The sequence below is a fragment of the Rhinopithecus roxellana genome, chromosome 1, assembly GCF_007565055.1.
Source record: "Rhinopithecus roxellana isolate Shanxi Qingling chromosome 1, ASM756505v1, whole genome shotgun sequence".
Taxonomy (NCBI): Eukaryota; Metazoa; Chordata; class Mammalia; order Primates; family Cercopithecidae; genus Rhinopithecus; species Rhinopithecus roxellana.
This window is the reverse complement of record NC_044549.1, coordinates 180,668,702-180,690,649: the sequence shown is the minus strand read 5'-3', so window position 1 is coordinate 180,690,649 and position 21,948 is coordinate 180,668,702. Positions and strand designations below refer to the sequence as shown.

Sequence of the window (21,948 nt, the reverse complement as noted above, 5' to 3'; positions counted from 1 at the left end):
GTGGCTCAGGCCTGTAATCCCAGCACTTTGGGAGGCCGAGGCGGGCGGATCATGAGTTCAGGAGATCGAGACCATCCTGGCTAACATGGTGAAACCCCGTCTCTACTAAAAATACAAACATTAGCTGGGCGTGGTGGCACATGCCTATAGTCCTAGCTACTCGGGAAGCTGAGGCAGGAGAATCACTTGAACCTGGGAGGCAGAGGTTGCAGTGAGCTGAGATCACACCACTGCTCTCTAGCCTGGGCAACAGAGCGAGACTCCATCTATAAAATAAAATAAAATAAAATAAAATAAAATAAAATAAAATGTCTATAAAACTTAAAAAGGCAGGGCGCGGTGGCTCAAGCCTGTAATCCCAGCACTTTGGGAGGCCGAGACGGGCGGATCACGAGGTCAGGAGATCGAGACCATCCTGGCTAACACGGTGAAACCCCGTCTCTACTAAAAAATACAAAAAACTAGCCGGGCGAGGTGGCGGGCACCTGTAGTCCCAGCTACTCGGGAGGCTGAGGCAGGAGAATGGCATAAACCCGGGAGGCGGAGCTTGTAGTGAGCTGAGATCCGGCCACTGCACTCCAGCCTGGGCCACAGAGCAAGACTCTGTCTCAAAACAAAAACAAAAAAAAAACTTACAAAAACCTCCCTAATATTATATGAATGGATGCTTATGTCTTGGAATAACTTTTTCAGTAACAGCATCTTCTGTCTTAAGATGATATGGCCTAGATGACCAATACTCCATCAAACTCCATTATTCTCTTTCCATAGAATTGAATTATGGCTCAGAAGTAACCACATTGCCAAGACTCCCTTGTACCTAGGCGGAACCAAGTCACTAATTTAGCCAGTAGAAAGTGAGCAGAAATGATATGTATCCCTTTTAAAAAGCTGACATGGTTGATAAGCAGGTTGCTGCCTCCACCCTTTCATTCCTTTCTACAAGCTGCCTGCAAGTGAGCATGGCACTCTTGAAACTGTAGGTCCAAAAAGGGAACCCTGGGTGCCTGAATCACCACGTGTGAATTCCATCTATTAATGTACAGCTGCATTGTACTGTTAGATAAGTGTGAAATTAACTTTCATTGGGTTAAGCCTTCAAGAATGTGAGGTTCATCTATATAGAAGACAAAATTACCCTTATTAGTGAATATATGTGGGAAACAATTTTAAAAGACTCAAAATTGGCTTTAGTGGTGAAGACACAAGCAAAAGATGCATACAAAGAGTTTAGATAAAATCATTTTATAAAGTGTAAAAGTGAAACAAAGCAATATTAACTTAATGAATTATTTTATATAGTCTATGATTTTAAATCTCTGTATCTAACCCAAAATTAAATCCTTAAAGAATATTTTTAGCTACCTTTTCTACAACCTGAACAGTTTACATATTTAAGGTGGCTGAAAATCTAAAATATTCTCTCTTTCTGTCTCTCTCCATATCTTCTCATAAGACAATGTGAGATCACTTCACAGTCAGGATCACCTAATAAGCAGGCTTAGACAGAATTTGTTAACTCGAAGCCTCCTTGTTCCTAATTTAAAAGCAATCATGTTTAACCTTTGATATTTCCCTAGAATGCCAATAAAAAAAATCCTAATGTAACAACAAATTGGACTTGAGCTTTATGTGACCCTTGGTTAATTTTTTTCTGTACGTCACTGCCTTTTAGTTGAAAAAATACTCCATACTTGATTCGCAATATAGATTTAACTGAGGGTAGTAAGAGAAGGCAATTCAGTGGGAGAAAATGCTTCTGTGCATCCCGAAAGCAAGCTCTGGACCACTGGGGTCTAGAAACCAGAGAACAGGGAGGTACAAGTAGAGTCAGTAGCTTCTCTCGTCTTATCCCAAAGGAGATGGTGCCTGCTTCTGAAGCTGATCCTGGAATTTGGTTGGATTTATTAACTCTGTGCCCAGAACTGGCCTTTTGAAGGGCAGACTTGTGCTGGACTTGTTATTAAGAGAGGGTTTTATGTCTCTAGTCCTTTCATTCCCATTTTCTGCTCTATTTGGCCAATCTCCATTTTGTGGGTCTTATCTCTCCACTCTGACTCTAGATATTTGAGAGCAAGGTTAACTAAGACCACATTTTAGTTCTAGTTCATTGTGCCTGACATCTAGTTAGAGGCTCAATAAAGAATGTATCTACCATTCTCTAACCGTGCAGAACTCTCTTTGTAAGCAGTGAAGATATTGTTTGAGAATGAAGTCTCTGTGCTGTTACTTTCTTACTCTACAAATTCAGGGGCCAGAAAGTTACATCCAAGACTACAAAATTTGCGAAATGAAATACAGGGCCCATTGCTTAAACATTATTACAATTTAAAGATGGCAACAGCAGATCATTAAAACAAGCACGGGCTCTTTTAAGCCAGGTCCCCATGTAACTGTACAGTCAGGTTGGGGTGCAGCTATTGTGAATGCCTTGAGGAAGGGCAAAATAGATCTCCCTGACTAATCCTGAAATAAACTCTGGGGTCACTGCCTTAACTCAGCCCTTTCCTTGCTCTTATTTCACTAATAATATCCCATGAAGTCTGGTGACTTGTCCCAAACACCTCCTTCTTCTCCTCCCAATGAGAATGTCATTGTCACAGCAGATAAATATTTTTGGCATGACCTTGGCTGTGATAATCAATTCTTCCCCAGTTTTTCCAGGACATTCCTGGTTTTAACAATGAAATTCACATGTTCTGAGAACACCAGATTTCATGGGTCAATTCTGGGTGAACTGGGACACTTGGCTACTCTAACTTTGACCCTTCTAATGGGTTTTCAAGATAAGCCGTGGTCATCTGAGGAGGGCCACACCAGGTCACAAAGAGGTAGACACCAGTTAGAAGTTTAAGAATCTTGACTTGTGGGTATGAATCATCAGAAGCTGAATGAATATGTTTGAATTCTTTAATTTAAAAGATACTATATAACCATCAATAAATTTTTCTCTTGCCAAGTATATATATAATACATGCCTACTTCTTAGAATACCTTAATTTTTAAAAAATGTAATTTCTGTTACATAGGCTATTTCCCAAATTTTTCATCTACTGTGCATGTTATTTTCCAATAAAAGTCTTCATGAAAAAGAAAAAAGAGACATGACTAGCAAAGAGCTTGTTACCACCATTCTTCCCTCTGAATATAAAACCAAATCAAAGACAAACAGGCACGCAACCCTTAACCCAAAATAATAATAATGAAACCTAAGGTCCAGTGACACTGGTTTTGAAAAGCACTTAGTCACTTACCCCTTCTCAAAGTACAATTCCATCAAGTGGCAAGCAGCATAGGGAGGAAGGAGTCCGTTGTAAACATCTAGCGCCACCTGTAGTCCACTCACAGTAGTGTCATGCTGCAGAGATTGAAATCAATTTTATCAAACCTGTTCAGATTCACATTCAATAGGTATGAAACACTTGTAGAGCACCATGATGGCTTCTGATTCAATTCAATTTCCCATGCGCCCCATAATGACTTAATAAGTAGAGAAGGAAAGATTTTGGTTGAATATTAGCGGTGTGCTAGGCAGTATGATTTAGATATGTATCATTATTTCCATTTAAAAGATGAAGAAATTGGCTGGGCGTGGTAACTCGTGCCTGTAATCCCAGCGCTTTGGGAGCCCGAGGCAGGAAGATCACTTGAGGTCAGGAGTTCGAGACCAGCATGACCAACATGGTGAAACCCCATCCCTACTAAAAAAAAAAAAAAAAAAAGAAAGAAAATGCTGGGTATCGTGGCATGGGCCTGTAAATCCAGCTACTTGGGAGGCTGAGACAGGAGAATTGCTTGAAACTGAGAGGCAGAGGTTTCAGTGAGCCAAGATCGCACCTCTGCACTCAGAAGGCGACAGAGTGCGACTCCATCTCGATAAAATAAAATAATTTAAAAAATAATAATAAAAGATGAAGAAATTGAGACCCAGGGAAATTAAGCAACTTGCTTAATGTCATATAACCCCAAAATGGAAGAAAGTAAATTTGAATCAAGTCTCCTTAAGTGCTGTGCCTTTTTAAAATACTTTCAAAGTATTTCAAACACATTAATGCTAGATTATATTTTTCTATAGATTAGCATCATCTGTGATTTAAAGTTGTGGAAGAATATATGAGGTTTAAATGTTTAGAGAAGATAAAATACCAGAAAGTATAGGGTGCAATTTAAACATAATTGTAAAGCTAAATGTTTACCCCAGAGTGGCTGGAAGGTATAGGGGAGTGGTTTTCAACCCCCTTTCTGCCACTGATTAGCTATCTAAACTTAGGCAATCCTCAACTTCCATACCTACAAAATTGGGATAACATTTGGCTGCCTAAACTGTATGGCAGTATGCACATATTCAAAAGGGGTTAGAAGTAATCTAATAGAGAGAGAGAGAGAGAAAAAAAAGGAGCTATGGATATGACATGCTGGAAGTCACACCATAAGTTAAAACTAGAAATCAGATTAGACACTACAAAAATTGGCAGAAATGACTAATTTCAGGCCTATCTGTCTCCAGGAAGCACTCTGCTCTTGCCCACGGCTATTTCCCTAGTCTATACCATTTAGGGCTCCTGATAATAAGCAAACTTCCCGGTAACTTCAGTCACCTCTTTCACCTTCTTGCATGAATGAAAACATGACTTTCTTTCTCTAGCCACAGCTGAGAAACCTTTCGTCATGGAGACGTGAGTGAAAGGAGTCAGCATGCTATGTCCTGTTTACCTGCTCATCCCAGACTCCATGGGCAGCTATTTGAATGTATAATACAATTGCAGAATTTTCCCCCAACACTGTGTCTCTCCCTGGCTTCTCCAAGATGAAAGCCTTTTCTAAGATCTCTTGCTCTGTTTTCTTTCTACTCCCAAATGTAGCTCTAACTTTGAGTTGCAGTCCTTCTTCTCCTTCCTCCTTCTATTCTCTTTGCCATCTGAATGAAGTTTTCTGCTTAGATGCCCCTGTGGCATTTCAAACCCATTGTCTAATCAGTACATTTACCTAGCCCAAGACCACCTCCTTCCTGCCATTGAGAACTGAAAACTTGACTTCATCTGGGGCTTCACCTTCCACATCATTATCTTCCACCCACTTCCAATTCATCACTGAGAATGCACACTCAGCTTTTCTTGTAACCTGGCTCACCTCTTTTCCTCTCCTGTCACTGCCCTAATTTTAGGCCATATCCCCATTTTTCTAGACTATCACAAAAGCTTTCTACACCATATCCTGTTCCCAACATCCAGTCATTCTACAAAATAATTAATTTCCAAAATGCTGCTCCTATCCTGTCACCCCTGCCCTGCCTTCCCTGAGCAAACACTGACAGGGGGTTCTCCCTTGCTTCCTTGCTTCTTTCTACAATTAAACAAAGAAGCAGCAGGACAGCATGACCCTTCAGCTGCCATCCAGCATAAACTTCTGACACTCTATATCAGGGCTGTCTAAAAAACTTTCCTTGATGATGGAAATGTTGTATACCTGTGTTGTCCAATTCAGTAGCCACTGGCTATATATGGCTCTTGAACACCTGAAATGTGGCTAATACACTGAGGGATTTAATTTTTCATTCTACTTAATCATAATTAATTTAAATGTAAGTAGCTACTTATGGCTACTAGATTCCATATTGAGCAGCACAGTTAATGTCCACTAATTTGGTACCACCTTTTCCACGCACTACTCCTGGCCTTCCACCTCTGTCCTAATGATTCACTTTATTTGTCCTACACACTAGTGAGGAGCACTTACTAACCCCTTTCATCTTGATGTGTTGGATGTGCTGCCTTGTCCGGGAATCCTTTCTGCTTCTCTTCTTCGCCCTCTTGGAACAGAAGGGATGCCTAGCTTTTCTGAGGTGCTAAAGCACTTGCCTGCATGGCATTTTCATACCGTTTTGTATAGTGTTTATGTTTGTCTTCTTGTTAGTTTAGATTATAAATCCCTTAAAGGCCAGAATGATGCATTTAATTCTAAAAGCTTTGTGCAAGTGCCTACCACGTATGAGGCGATGGGGAAATGAAGATAAAGAAGATGAGGTCCTGTGCTTCAGGAGATCACACACTTGAACAAATAGATGCTAAATGAAGACAAAAATACTTACTGCAGAATACATGATAAGTTTTTTGTAGCTTGGCATCTGAGTTGCTCTCTTCATATGACTGAGGATTTCACTGACCAGGACACCTTAAAGGAGATGAATCAGTAACAAAACTGAACCAAACATAAGCTTCTATTTTAGTTCATTAGCTTTTTGTCAATTCATAGCTGAAGACTCTCCCTGCCATGACTTAAGAAGTGGGGCAAAGATCTAATTTTGCTGAGCATCTGCTCTGTGCTAGGTAGTGTGATTTACATACCTTTTTTTTTTTAAACCAAATCCTACAGTCTCAACCCTTTTATAAGTAAGGAATCCTAAGTCCAGAGATATTAAGTGACTCACATAGCCAGGTGAGGAAAGCTGGACTGGCACACTAGGACTGTACCATACCAGGTTTTGTTAAAGCTCAGGTTAGGAGGCTGATAAACTTGGAAGGAACTTCAGACAGCTTTTTCAGATCATAAAACATAATTCTTAGTCCATGTTCTTCTCCAGAGCAGACCTGAAATGACAGCACAGCGGGTACTCCTCTGTTTTCACCCGTCTTGCTGCTACTCTCTGGCAGTCAGACCTGTGGGAGGCCATGGGAGAAAGCAGCTCTCTGGATGTTTGTACAGATCATGGACTATTCTCTGTGGACCATTTTTCCACGTTACCCTAGGTGTCACTATGTGGGGGACAGCCAGCATCTTTAGCTTTCATTTAAGGTTCTGTCTGTCTTCAGTAGAGGAAACTTTTGCTCTTCACACTTTATATCTGAACACCTAACTGCTGTTGCTCCTCAGGTGGTGAAAGATAGATACAGAGCTTACAGTATTTATCCTATTTGTAGGCACTGAGGGCTGTGGGGTACCTTGTGGTGCCAAAACAGATCCTGTTTTAAGGACATGTTGCTTCAGAGATGCCTATAACTATCTGGTGTCTCTGTTGGTCTCTTTACCCTGCATGTGCTCTCCTGGCTGAGAATGACCAGTAGGGTGTGTGTGTGTCTGTGTGTGTGTGTGTGTGTGTGTGTGTGTTGTAATGAGCAGGTTATTGATATTAACAGATTGACTATAATCTCAGGTTCTGTAGTCCACTCAGCAAACACATACTGAGCAGCTATGATGAGCCAGATACTGTGCTAGGAGAATCAGACTTGGTCCCTGCCCTCCAAAAACTCATAAAACAGTAAGAAGAGACAGGTCTGTATACACCAGTAAGTACAAAAAGGGGTTATTTAAGAAGGTAGGTGATCTGCTCTTTCTGTAGATGCTGGAAATTCCTTGAGGATGAACAGGATAATCTGAATGTACATGTCTAATAGGTCTAAATCCCTCCATCTCAGAGAGGATTGCCTTGTGGAACCCATTAGGGACTTTAGCTTGATTAACATGTCATATTGGTGCTAAATTCTGTGGCCAAGCTTTTGGGAGCCATGACAGCCACCTGCAATCAGCAACTTGCCCTTTGTCAACAAGTGCCTTTCGGTCAGGCTGCAGTTTTGGTAATGAATATATCAGTTCTTGGTTCTGGGATGATTACACCCTTATCTCAGAAGCGATTGGGGTGACTATCATGATTATCTTCAGGCTCTGGAATATCAATATTCTGTTTTATAGGGGAAACTGAGGCTCAGAGAGGCTCAGCAACTTAATCAGATTATACAACTTGTAAGCAGGGAAGGAGGGCTTTAAATCTAGCTTGTCCTGTGTCAAAACCTTTATTTGTAATCATTAGATCATGCTATAGTGGAAAGCTGGCTTCAAAGTTATCTGTTCTATCCTTTATTAAATCTTCGTAAACTAGATGAAATATCATTGATTTGAAGACATAAACTTTACTTCCTTCATTTCTAGTCTATAGCAGAGGTTGGCAAACTTTTCTGTAGAAGTCCAGAGAGTAAATGTCTTAGGCTTTGTGGGTTGTAAAATCCATTGCAACTACTCAACTCTGCAGTGGTAGCATGAAAGCAGCAATAGACAATGCATAAATGAATAAGTGTGACTGTACTTCAATAAAACTTTATTTACAAAACCAGGTAGTGGGCTGGATTTGGCATATAGGCAGTAGTTTGCCTACCTCTTGCCTAGAGCAAGAAGAGCTCTCTTTTCACTGATATGACCAGCCATATGGTCCTAAATTTGCCCCAGGGATTTTTTTTTTTGGGGATGTGTGTGTGTGTGTGTGTGTGTGTGTATGTTACTGAACAGTGTCACCCTTGAAGTTAAATGATGAAATAAAAATTCTAGACTGGGCACAGTAGTTCATGCCTACTATCCCAGAATTTTGGGAGGCCAAGGTGGAGGATCGCTTGAGCCCAGGAGTTCAAGACTAGCCTGGGCAACATAGGGAGACCCTGTCTTGGCAAAAAATTTTTTAAAAAAAATTTAGCTGGACATGGTGGTGCACGCCTGTAGTCCCAGCTACTTGGGAGTCTGAGGTGGGAGGATCGCCTGAGCCTGGGAGGTCAAGGCTACAGTGAGCCGTGATCATGCTGCTGCACTCCAGCCTGGAGGACAGAGTGAGACCCTGTCTCAAAAACAAACATACAGACAAACAAAAAATACAAAGAAACAAAAACAAAACAAACTAACCAAAGAACTAGCAAAGGCTAGAAGATGGCCCTGATGTTTCCACATTACTCTTTGTCACCTAGACAATGTGTGTTTTCTGTATAGGACTGTGTTCAGCTGTTTTATCATTCAACAAACACGTAGTTGACAAATCTCTCTTGCCCAGCCAGATCTGAATGACAGTCTGAGCTTTTGTTTTGGCAGAACCACACAGGAGAAAACTTCCTGCTTAACAATGGTGCTGGACTTTTTCCAGAAAGCAGGACTGCTGGTTTCATACAAGTGCCAGCCTTTAGAATCCAAGATTAGGGAACATCTCAGAGAAGGACTCTTATAGACACAGTCTAGTTTAATCTCCTCATAGGTAGTGAAACAGAGATCCAGAGAGGGGAAGTGGCTTCTCCCAAATGTAATCTTCTAGTAGCCAAGGGGAATAAAAAAGGAAACATGAGGAAAGTGGAGCAACTCCATTTCTTATTCATATATACACATCTCTACATCTACTGTTAGACTACTGTCAATTCCCGTCTGGTATAAAGCATGTTGGGATTTTATTCAAATGCAGATCCTGATCCAACTTATTTGGGAGTGGGACCTGTATTTCTAGCCAGGTGGTAGTTGATGCCGATGCTGAAAAGTAGACTGCACTTTGAGTCGTGAGGGGCTAGATGCCTGAATCCACCATAACTAGGTTGGGGGAAATAAATCAAGAGTCCCACTTCTACCATCTGATGGGGCTTGCGATTGAGTCACACTGCTGGCACCTGGTGTGCCAGAAATGAGGCTGAGTGCTTATGTGGCTTCCAAGGCACCCTCTGCATCTTTTGTTGTTAAGCACTAAGATTGAGCTTCTGCCCATATACACAGTATGTATCCTGCCTGGTAATTTTTTCCAACACTCCAGGTTCCATCTAAGACTCCTTTCTGGAGGCTCTCCCTTCCTCAAGGCTGGATCTTGTTGCTCATGTGTTTAATGTGAAGTAAGGACTTGCACATTTCTACCAAGTCTGTCTCTGTGCCATGCCATCAGGATTTCTGTAATAGCAGGTCTACAACATCCTCATGTCATTAATGGCCACTGTCGAAAACTTTTTGCCCCAACCTACTTTATTCATCTCACATGTATTTGCTCCTGACCATCCTGGTTTCATACCTCATTCCCCTGATTACAGCTTGCCTCACTCTTTATACCTGTTGTGCAGCCCTGCTTTTCTAGCTATAATTGACTCCTTTTCTGGTCAGTGATTTGAATTTTTTCCCTAGTTAAGTAGCCTCAGTGAACAACCTCCGAGTCTGGTCCAGCCCTAATATGCTTTGCCTCTAGGCATTCTCTTGGGATTTTGATGGACTTATCCTGATGCTGTGGTGAATAGTGTCTGTCAATGGCTGGAGTCATTATGCAATTTTATTAATCTCAAAATGCCTCGAATATGTGTGCCAACCTGACTTGGACCATCTCCTGTGGCTTGGACTTTCCTCATTATGTCAACCTGACATGATGGACTTTCTCCTCTTCTTTATCCCTAGTTTTAATACCTATGATAACCACATCTGAGTCTGACACCCCATTTGGTATCTTGGCCTGCCCATCCAGTTTCTCTCATAGGCCCCAACATCTGTCCTTGTCTTTGCTGGTCCTTTTTTCTTCCATCCACTTATCCTGATTACAAGAATCCAGCATCCTCTTGCCTGGGTCTGCCTTCATATGGCAGGGTGTCCTGTGCTACAAAGAGCCAGTTCTAACCAAGAAGAGGCATCACTGATAAATAATTCTCAACAGCTTTCAATGTCAATGGAAAATTTCAAGCTGTGTTATAAACTTGTCAATTGCAATGTATTTTAATAGTGCATAATTAGTCTGAAAAATATAACAATTTGCCTGAAAAGTATATTTTATCACCTTTCAGAATGACTACCGCTCAGGGTTTCAGGAAAACAGGCCACTTTTGTCAAACCTCCCACTTGAAAAATTCATCATATAGGCCACAAGACACAACTGATTTTCATGGGACTCAGACAAAGATCCTTGATTCTTGATCTGGAAGGGATGGAAAGGATCATTTAGCTTTGGCTTTCATTTTCCAGATAGAAAACTAAGGGCCTGAGTGAGTAGTAGTTATAATTATACTAACATATGACATTGATTGACAGTGTATTATGTACCAGGTACTGTTTGTTCTAAGCCCTTTGAATACATACATACATACATACATACATACATACATTCATCTTACTCACTGTCTATGAAGTAGGAATCATTAATATCCCCATTTTGCAGAATGGAAGCTGGTGCAAGAGTGATTAAGTGAATTGTCTGAGATCACACAATTGATTAGTGGACGGACTAGGACTCAGACCCAGATCATTCAACCACAAATCCAACATGCTCCTCTCATTTTTTAATACTTACCCCCTTGGAGCCTAGATTTCTCTTTCTGCTTGTGAATTCCATAGAGGGACAGGAGGGACAATTCTGACAATTCTCTCAGTTTGGTCATGGCTTCCTCAGTGGCCCAGGAAGGTAAAGTGAAATTGTGAACACTCTGTAGCAAAGAAAAAGGAAGAAAAATGTATGTGTATTTGTATGACTGTCCTCTTTGTTGACTTATTTTATCCTTTTTCACCCCACAAGAACTAGTAGGGTCAGACTTGCTTGTCCTGCCATTTCTTTCTAAGAGAACTTCATATTGTGATAAGTAGTGGTATTGACTTTCAGAAGAGAAGCTTATATAAATGAATTTGTCCATTCCTAACCAGTTCATAGCTTTTGGTTTAACTCTGGATCAGTGGGTGGCTCATATTTTGCATAGTAAGGGTGCAGTAGGGAAATAATACCTCATTCCTTTATGAAAGGGTTAGAAATCTTTCTATGAACCTGATAGAGTTAAATGATATTTCCTTAAAAGCTGAATGGGCTACCTGAGAGGCCAGTTAGGAAAGGCAACATATTTCTGGAGCCTTCAGTAATATATTCTCCCCTACCCCTGTCAAGGTCTAGTTTGCTGACTTTTTTTTTTTTTTTCAGAGACAGGATCTTGCTCTGTCACCAAAGCTGGAATGCAGTGGCCATCACAGCTCACTGTAACCTCAAACTCCAGGGCTCAAGCAATCCTCCCACCTCAGCCTCCTGAGTAGTTGGGACTATAGGTGCATGCCACCACATGTGGTGCTTTTTTTTTTTTTTTTGAGACAGAGTCTTGCTCTGTCACCTAGCCTGGAGTGCAGTGGCACGATTTCAGCTCACTGCAACCTCCACCTCCTGTGTTCAAGCGATTCTCTTGCCTCAGCCTCCCGAGTAGCTCAGGATTACAGGCATGCACCACCACACCTGGCTAATTTTTGTATTTTTAGTAGAGATGAGGTTTCGCCATGTTGGCCAGGCTGGTCTCAAACTCCTGAGCTCAGGCAATCCACCCACCTCAGCCTCCCAAAGTGCTGGGATTACAGGCATGAGCCACTGCACCTGGCCACACGTGGCTAATTTTTAAAAGTGTTTTGTAGAGGTAGTGCCTTGTTATGCTGCCCAGGCTCATCTTGAACTTCTGGCCTCAAATGATCCTCCCATCTCAGCCTCCCAGAAGTGCTGGGATTACAGGCAGGAGCCACCACACCTGGCTGTAGTTCACTGACTCTTGAGGAAAGCCTGCACCTTGCACACAGTAGACACTTGGTAAATATGTGTTAAAATGAATGAATAAGTACAAGCAGGGCAGGTAGATACCTTGTGCCAATATTTATTACCCATTAGGAAGAGTTGATTAGGAGTCCCCCAGTTTCAAATGCAGGATTAAGAGAGAGAGAAAGTGAGTTCGTGAAAGAGGAGACCAAAGTGGAGTGACCTACAGAGGAAATAAGTGAGAGAGATTTGGAAAAGATATCACGTAACATGACCACATTTTGGAATAGCTCAGATCAAACTGTCATAAGGAAGAAAAAAAAATCAAGACTGGAACGAAAATGGGGGCTCCTGGTTTCACTGAAGAGTCTTTTACAAGGCTAATGAATTTTCACTGAAATAGATGCTGATGATAAAGTGAAAATACTGGGAAAGTAGCATGTGATTGGGTCAATTAACTCTAGGATGGATGAAGGCAATAATTGCTGCCTCCTAGACTGTCATGATGACCTCAAAGTTAGAAATCAGTATGAATTAGGTGGGTGGTCAGAATCTCGCCCCATATTTAGTGAACTAGTTGGGAAAACAGGAATAGAGAATACCAGAAGGTGGAGCATGGTGAGTGAGAAACACCATGTAACCTTGAAAAACAACCATAATTTATCTGGCCACAAAGGATATTTCAAATGCATCGCAAAGCAAGAAAGAAGTTCTTTCCGGATAAGCAAAGATAAATAGCCTGGCTTATATTTTGCTTGTTTATTTCTACATTTGGAAATCAGGTAATTTTCCCAGCTTTCTTTATAACAACATTGTTTTTTCATTAAGACCCAGGACAGGAACTCAGCATTTTTGAGTGGCTGCAAAATAAATAAGCTACTACTGAATCCAAAGGGGGAAAAACTGAAGTGGAAACTCACAGAAGAAAAGCTATTTTGCTTGTAATTTTCTAAAAGGTGAAAACATAAATAATAATAGAGAGAAAAGAGAAGTCAGCATTTTCAAGTTAATCTAAGGAAGTTGTGAATTATGTTTCAATGTCAAAAGAAGTATAAGTAATACATTCATAAAGAAGTGAAAGAAAAGATATTCATCTATTTCAAAATCAGCATAAATCATAAAATCAGATTGCTAGTTAACCTGTGATTTTTTTTTCTTTTACCTCACAATATAAAGGGTCATAGATTTTACTCCAAATTCCAAAAAGGTCCTTGCCATGGAATCCTGAAAGTTTTCCCAAGGTAGCTATAAAATCCTGAAACACAAACAGAGAAAGAAAAATTCCTACACAGGTTTCTCAGCTTCAGCACTATTGATATTTTGGGCTGGACAATTCTTTGTTGTGGGGAGCTGTCCTGTGCATTACAGGATGTTTTGGAATCCTGGCCTCTGCCCACTAGGTGCCAGTAGCATTCCTAATCTCCCACTTGTGTAACCCAGAATGTCTCCAGACATTGCCAAATGTTCCTTGTGAGGCAAATGTGCCTCTGTTGAGAACCACTGTTCTTCACAGAAAAATGCACCGGTAATATTGGTTACAATAATGCCATTCCAAAGAATTTTGCAAACACGAATTGATTATTCCTTATTGTTACATTTAAAATGTAGATAGATGCTGGCTGACTGCCACATGTTCCTGGTGTATGCTGAAATTGGATTGAAGTGTACTGCCTCAGATTATTTTTAGAAGTGGGTAAAGTATAACTCACGTGTAAATATGTCCCAGGTGAGAAAGGAAAGCATATTTCAGGCCAAAGCATCCAGGAAAATGCAACAGAAATAGGACTTGGTCTTTGGCTGTACATATAAAACTTGGATGGAATGCAAATCTTTCACTAGGTTCTGAATGTTTCTTGAATTGTCACAATAATGAGACCCAATGTTCAGCTATCTGATTGCTGAAATTGGCAGCCATTTCTAGGAAGCCTTTTAGAAGATATTGTCTGTCTGATGGATGAAATTTCTAGGGAACTAAATTTGCCGATATTAACCCCAGTAGATTTTCATAAAATACATAGAAATTATTGTTAAAGAGCTCCTACTGCCATTTTCTCAAACATAAAAGCTCCAGGGCCAGATGACTATCATAGAGGAATTCTACCAAGCTTTTCAAGAGTAAATTATTCTAATGCTGTTTTAACTGTTCTAGAGCATAGAAGATGAAAGAAAACTTTCAAAAACTTCTTATGAATTAAGTGTAACACGGATACTGACAAAGGTCGCCCCCAAAATAAAACTATTAGTTCAATGCGATATCCATGCAAAAGGTGTAAATAAAATAATAGGAAGTAATTCAACGTCACATAAAAGGAAATGGGTTTGATCTGAGGAATGTAAAGTCTGTTCAACACTGGTAAATCTATGAATGTAATCAATCATTGTAATTAATTCAAGGAGAAAAATAATTTGATTATATTTAAAAATGTTAAAACAATCATTCAGGAGATTAAACAACTAATATTGATTTAAAAAATACACTCAAGAAAATATGAAAGGTGGATACTTCTTTAATTTGATAAAAATATGTCTATTTTAGTTCAAAAGCCTGCATGCTTATTAGGAAAACTCCTCTAAAATCAGAAATAAGACAAGAATACCCACTACCAACACTGCCCATAACATTATACTGTAAGTAGTGGCCAGTGCAAATAGCCAAAAGGAAGAAATCGGAGGTACATATTTTTGAAAACTGGAGATACTATAAACCTGAAACAAACTTAACAAAAAATGTAAAGACATATGAAGAAAACCCTAAAATAGTCTTTAAGATAAAACAAGTAGAAACATGTACCACATTCTTAGAAAGGAAGATTTGACAGTGAAAAGTTGCAAATTCTCCGTAAGTTAAATAAATTTAATATGATCCTAATGAAAATACTAAAAATTTAAAAATCCTTTTGGAACTAGAGAAGCTGACTCTAAAGTTCACAAAGAAAATTAAAACATAGCCATGGAAACTCAGAAAAAGCAATGAGGGATGACTAGCCCTTTAGATATTACAGCATATTATAAAGTCTCAATAATTAAAACCCAAGTTTTGGCTAATAAAAAATTAAACAGAATAAAAATTACATAAATAGACCCTACACATATGGGAATTTTAATATATAATAGCTTAAATAAGTAGGAAAAAAATGAACTATTCAATAAATAACGATGGGGCAATTAGATAATCTTCCAGGAAAAAACTTAAACAGGATACATACTTCATACCTCCTCACCGGTATGAACTATAAATGAATTCAATATATAAATGAGAAATGAAGCTAGAGTGGAATTAGAAGAAAGCATTGCAGACTTCCTTTATAACCTAGGAGTGGGGAAAGCTTTTCCAAACATGACTCAAAATATAGAAGCCATGTAAGAATACATCAGTACAGAACCTACATGGCAAGAACACGGTAAGCAGTTAATAGACAAACTTTTTTAAAAAATTCCATTCATTATGTGTGATATTGTGAAATATATATTTGATCTTTTTTTTTTTTTTTTTCTTTTGAGATGGAGTTTCACTCTTATTACCCAGGCTGGAATGCAGTGGCACCATCTCGGCTCACTGCAACCTCCACCTCCTGGGTTCAAGTGATTCTCTTGCCTCAGCCTCCGAGTAGCTGGGATTACAGGTGCCTGCCACCACGCCTGGCTAATTTTTTGTATTTTTAGTAGAGACAGGGTTTCACTAAGTTGGCCAGGCTGGTCTCGAACTCCTGACCTCAGGTGATCCAACCACCTTGGCCTCCCAAAGTGTTGGGATTACAGGCGTGAGCCACCATGCCTGGCCTTATATTTGGTCTTCATCTCCATTTTCTGCTGTAGAACTCCTAAAATCCTTGGAGTCTCCAAAGTGTGTCTTTCTGCATGCTAATGATTGATTGATGGCTGGCAGTCCCTGGCCAGCTTTAGGATGGGGGCTGGTCACCTGAAAGCCAAGGCCAGGATTAGAGCATTGGGACTTTTAGCCCTACTTCAGAACCTCTGGGGAGGGGAGGGAGTTAAAATTTAAGTTGATAGCCATAGCCTATGGCTTAATCAATCATGCCTATGCAATGAAATCTCCATAAAGAGCCCAAAAGGACAGAGTTCAGAGAGCCTTCAGACAGCTGAACACATAGAGGTTCCTGGAATGTGGTGGTCCTGAAGAAGTCAGGCAAGCTCCTTGACCTTTTCCTTATATCTTTTGTAATATCCTTTGTAATAACCGGTAACTGTGTTTCCTTGAGTTCTGTGAGCTGCCTCTGCAAACTGATCGAACCCAAAGAGGAAGTCGTGGAAACCCCAACTTAAAGCTAGTCTGTCAGAAGTTTGGAGGTCTGGACTTTCATCTACGTCTGAGGTGGTGGGTTGGGGGCAGCCAGTTTTGGGGCCCAATCCCTCAACCTGTAGGATCTGATGCTATCTCCAGATAGATGGTTGTCAGAACTGAATTGGAGGCCAACCAGCTGGTGTCCACTACAGAACAGGCAGCCTGTTCGTGGGGAGAGATCCCCCGCATTTGGTCACAGAAGTCTTCTGTCTGTGTTGATTGATGTTGTCAAGCGAGAAAAACAGGAAAAAGCACGTTGAGTGTGTTTTTTTCACACACAAAATATCACAGACAGAAATGTTAAAATATATAGAAAAAAGCTTCTAAAAACTTATAGTAAAAGGAAAATCAATCATCCAAAAGAAAAATAGTCAAGGGATATTGATATAAAAGGAAATACAAATGGCATTTAACTGATGAGAACACATGGACACACGAGAGGAACAACACACACTGGGCCTCTCGGAGAGTGAAGGGTGGGAGGAGGGAAAGGGTCAGGAAAAATAACCAATGGGTACTAGGCTTTATACCTGGGTGATGAAATAATCTGTAGCAACAAACCCCCATGACACACATTTACCTATGTAACAAACCTGCACTTGTACCCCTGAACTTAAAATAAAAGTAAAAAAGAAATACAACCCCAAAAAACAAACCAAAACATGGCATTTAACTAGATGAAGATGCCCAAACTCACTCATCACAAAAAAAAAAGTACTACAGCATGATGTTGTACAGTAGTTATAATAGTGAGCTTCCTTGTCTTATTCCTAATTTTAGAGGGGATGGATGCTTCTAGTGATATCATTTTCCACTTACCAGATTGGCAAATATCCCCAGAGTGGTTCACACACTGCTGGCAAAGTTGTGGAGAAATGAGCACTTGCGTGCAGTGCTGATAGAAGTAGAAAGTAGTAAAACCTCTTTGGAGGGTACATTAATAATATCTCAAATTAACCCAGAATGTCTACTTCTAGGATATTATCCCACAGGTATTCTTGTTAGATGCACAAGATATTCACACATACTGTTTGTAAAAATGCAAGATTGAAAAATGACCCATATCATTAGGGGCTGGTTAAATAAATTATGGCATAAATATAACTATTACACATTTGTTAAAAAAAGGAAAAGAAAGAAAAGGAGGAAACTCTTTACATTCAGATATAGAAATATTTCCAATATATTTTGTTAAATGGAAAAAAAAACCAAACTAAGGTGCCCAGTCCTGTGAATAGTATACCATTTTCATGTAACAAGAGGAGAAACTATCAGAATATATTTTTACGTTTGTATATGCATAAGGAAATTGGAAGACTGCATGAAATATTACATAAAAGACTACATAAAATACATAAAAGACTGCATAAAATTAATACATAAAAGACTACTAGGAAATAATGCTAGTGGTTACCTGTGGGGTCATGAAGACTTCCACTGTATTCGTTTTTAGATTTTCTAATTTTTGGACAGCTTGAATGTATTACTCATTCAAAAGATTATTTTAAAAAGTACACAGCATTATATCTACCTTTTGTATTGTGCTGAAAATGGGTATTTTGCAAAATAGAAACATAGAAACAAAAAAGGACTATCCTTTGTATATGAAGACAATAATCCCAGCCCCTCGGCCTGAATAAGGAAGGTAATTTTAGACTTGTATTTATTCTCATCCAGCCATTTACTCACACCTGGTTCCTCCTAAGGCCATGAGTAAAGGATTCAAAAGGACTGGCCTGTCCATCTGCTTGTGACCCCCGTACAGGGAAGGGAAGCAGGAGTGATGACCCCCCTCATTAAATATTCTAACCCATTGCTATAACCAGCCACTGACAGATGCATTCGTCCTATCTTTTTAAGAAGCCAAAGCTTCATCTTGTGTCTTGGCCCTCACACTCAAGTACACCACTAACCAAAACTAGCTTTTAACCTTATAAGGGTGCAGTCTCTTCTGGAATTCCTCTGATGTCAAAGTCTCACTCCCAAGTTCTTGAAAACGAGGGCAGTTCCTGAAAGGCAGGTATAGCAACTGAGGATAAGAGAAAAATCATAAAACTGTTATGAGTCAGAAGAACTTTGCTAAATATACTGCAGCAATATTTTAAGCCTCCTTAGGTCCAAAGCAACCTTAATAAAAGATTCAAATGTGTTTTGAGCCAAGTGGAAATTCCAAAATTGGGGAGAAAGAATCAAATGATCTATAGGTCTTGAAATAGTAGGATATGTATTCAGAAATGAAAATTCTTTTTTTTCTTTCATAAACTCGCCGTGATATAACTGTGCTGTTTGTAAATATTTACACTTCTCGATCTTCCATGTGAGCAACTGTTATCTTGCTTCCTCCCCAATCCCTTTCATTTCTTGCACTAGGTGCACATCTGTACACACACACACACACACCAACACGTGTACGTATGGAGAAACGAATTTGATTCTGGAAAAAATCTTAAGTCAATTAATCACTCATTGACTTCAGTTTTTGCAAATTTGCAGACTGTTAAAATAAGAGAACATATTAAATACTTAGAAAAATATACTTCAAAAACCTGTCATGAGGACAAAGTGATCTTCCTAAGATTAATTAAAATTTGACAGTGTTTTGTAATTTTAACTATAACCCACAGGTTTGTGGCTCCCAAGTTTATTTTGTTGCTCTTACTTTCCATCTGTGACTAGTCCTGTATTTCTAGCCCTTGATAGAAATAACTAATTTGGATGTTTCTCTTTCCCCCCAAATTTACCATGTATAAGGCTAAACTTGTACATGTTACAAGGGCCTTCTTGCTGTCCCTGAAAGCACAGGCTTAGGATCTCTGCATAAAATTGTTCCCTGCCTTGAACACTCCCCGACTGACTTCTACTCCTCTTCCAGCCATCCTTCCCCAGCCTCTATCATATTAAAATGAATTCCTCTAGGAACTACACCGCTCTCTTTTCCTATAACTGTCCCTTGTCACTCCTCTCCAGCAATGCTGTGGGCTTTCTTGCTCTCCCGGAAGGCACTGGCTTAGGAGCTCTGCATAAAACTGTTTCCTGCCTTGAACACTCCTCAATTGACTTCTACCCCTCTTCCAGCCATCCTGCGCCAGTCTTTATCATATTGACCTATTTCATTTCTTTCCAGGAACTCATCAACATCTAACATTATTTTATTTACTTCTTTATCATCTATTTCCTATAACATATAAACTTGATGAGAGCCAGGATCATGTCTGTTTTGTTCACTGCTGCAATGTCAATGCCCAGCACAGGGCTTGGCATATTAGTAGCTACTCAGAAAACATTTATTTTAAAAGTTGCTTCCTGTCCATCATTTCTGATTCTGCGTGTCACCTTGTCTTACCTTGCTTCTCTTCCTCTAACATCTTTTACCATCTCATTTCAGGCCTTATTTCTTAATTCCCAAATTGCTTCAGTAGTTATTCTTTGGGGCTCCAGTGTCTTTTCCTTCCAAGCTATTGTCAGGCAAGTGCCCAAAAGTACCACTCATCACATGTGCATAATACCGAAGAATGTATACAGGTTTCTTTTATGTCCATTGCTTTAGTCTAAATTTGCATGCATGGCTTTCAAATTTTTCCACAGGAGAAATTAAATTGTTGAGAGAAAAAGCACAAGACTGTTCATTAAAAGGCCTTGATTTTAATTAATTACTTTCTGGATGTTAGTTTTTTTTCATCCACAAATTGAGTCAGGCTGAAAATTAACAGAATAATTACCGAGACATCTGTCCAGAATTTTGCAGTTTACAGTGTGTTTTCCATTTTTTAACTAACTTGACTTTCATAAATCCCTAAAAAGAAGTTAGGTGGGTGCTATTTTCTCATTTTACAGAAAGGAAACTGAGATTTACGGAGGTTACTCAAGGTCATAGATCTGAAGTGGTTGTTGGCTCTCAGACGTAGGTTTTCCAACTTCAAATCCAGCCCTTCTTCTCAAGATTCCTCCTGGCTATTAAATTTGGATTATCTAATCTGTGTCCAGTATAATCAATTTTATTTTCATTCTCTTTCTAAATATGAACTCTGGGCACAGAAGAACTGGGATTCTACATATTTACTTGTGGTCATGTTTTTGTGCTGCCTTCCTCTCCTTCCTCCCTCTCCTCCGAGTTCTGGTTCAAGTTCTCACTCTTGTTTTAAAGACCTGAACGACTGCCCTGCGGTAACTGCACGTATGTCTCATTCTCTGACTTCACCCAGCATATGCGGCTTGTACTTGAAATTATTGCCCGCCATCTTATAATGTCTTTTACACATTTCACACATGCTAATTTGCTTTCATCAGACAAATTATACATTAGAAAAACTTGGCCTCCTATTTCTCTACAGCATTCAGCACAGCTAAATGCTGGGAATAAGCTAGTGTTGATTGGTTTCATTAGATTTCTTAGTTGATATGACAGAATTTTTTTGACCTTAGTGAATCAGATAGATGGAAGTCATAGGTAGATAATGTTCCTTGCTTCCCTCTTTCTCTCCCTCACTCTTCCTGTTTCTTTCCTCCTCTTCTACTGGCACCTGCATTCTCTTTCTGTGTAATTTAATTACTATCATTCAGGATTAACGGTTAAATAGCTACATTTTGCTAAATTTTGGTGCTGCTATCCAGTCTTTTTATTTTTATTTTTATTTTTTTTTTATTTTGAGATGGAGTTTTGCTCTTGTTGCCCAAGCTGGAGTGCAATGGTGCAATCTCGGCTCACTGCAACCTCCGCCTCCCAGGTTCAAGTGATTCTCCTGCCTCAGCCTCCTGAGTAGCTGGGATTACAGGCATGCACCACCACGCCCAGCTAATATTTGTATTTTTAGTAGAAACGGGGTTTCACCATGTTAGCCAGGCTGATCTCGAACTGGTGATCTGTCCACCTCGGCCTCCCAAAGTGCTGGGATTACAGACATGAGCCACCGCACCCGGCCTCCAGTCTTATCTCTGCAGAAAAGGCTGCTAAAAGTGATTTTTTTTTCTTTTCAGAATAAAATATTCACAAATGCTTAAGAATACTGGTAATCATAATACTTCCCTCCTGATTCTGTGAAGGGAAAGAGATATAAATAAATCATCCTGTCTTTTCAAGAAACAGCAAAGAAATGGTTGGAGTAGATTTACCTCCAGTGAGTTTCTACACAGCATTTGGGAAAAATCCTTAAGTCCCTAGATGCAGCAGTTAAGTCAAATTTCTAGGGGTGCTGGCAGGGCAAAGAGGATAGTAACCTACCCCAGAGGTCACTGGGCAAAAGTCTGGGTCCAGCAGTCAGGCTAAGCTTCAGCCATAAAGAGTTGAGATGGTCATGCCTATGATGGGACTGCAGGGAAATTAGGAAGGGATTCTTTGTCCAAAACTATTTCCTGCATATAGCCTTAAGTTCCACACCTGGAAGATTAGTTA

At 39.8% G+C, this 21,948-nt stretch overlaps 1 protein-coding gene across 2 annotated transcripts in view; it reads right to left on the bottom strand.

The window, feature by feature from the left end:
* The window catches only part of ACP3 (acid phosphatase 3), a 50,336-nt gene that overhangs the window by 13,218 nt on the left and 15,170 nt on the right, over window positions 1–21,948 (bottom strand). For both annotated transcript variants that reach the window (XM_010380229.2, XM_030933850.1), the window contains exons 5-9: window positions 18,490–18,588; window positions 13,419–13,511; window positions 11,051–11,183; window positions 6,089–6,171; window positions 3,255–3,358 (exon numbers count right to left, since the gene is read on the bottom strand). In XM_010380229.2, coding sequence (XP_010378531.1) covers window positions 3,255–3,358; window positions 6,089–6,171; window positions 11,051–11,183; window positions 13,419–13,511; window positions 18,490–18,588 — 512 coding nt within the window. The remainder of the gene's footprint in view (window positions 1–3,254; window positions 3,359–6,088; window positions 6,172–11,050; window positions 11,184–13,418; window positions 13,512–18,489; window positions 18,589–21,948) is intronic.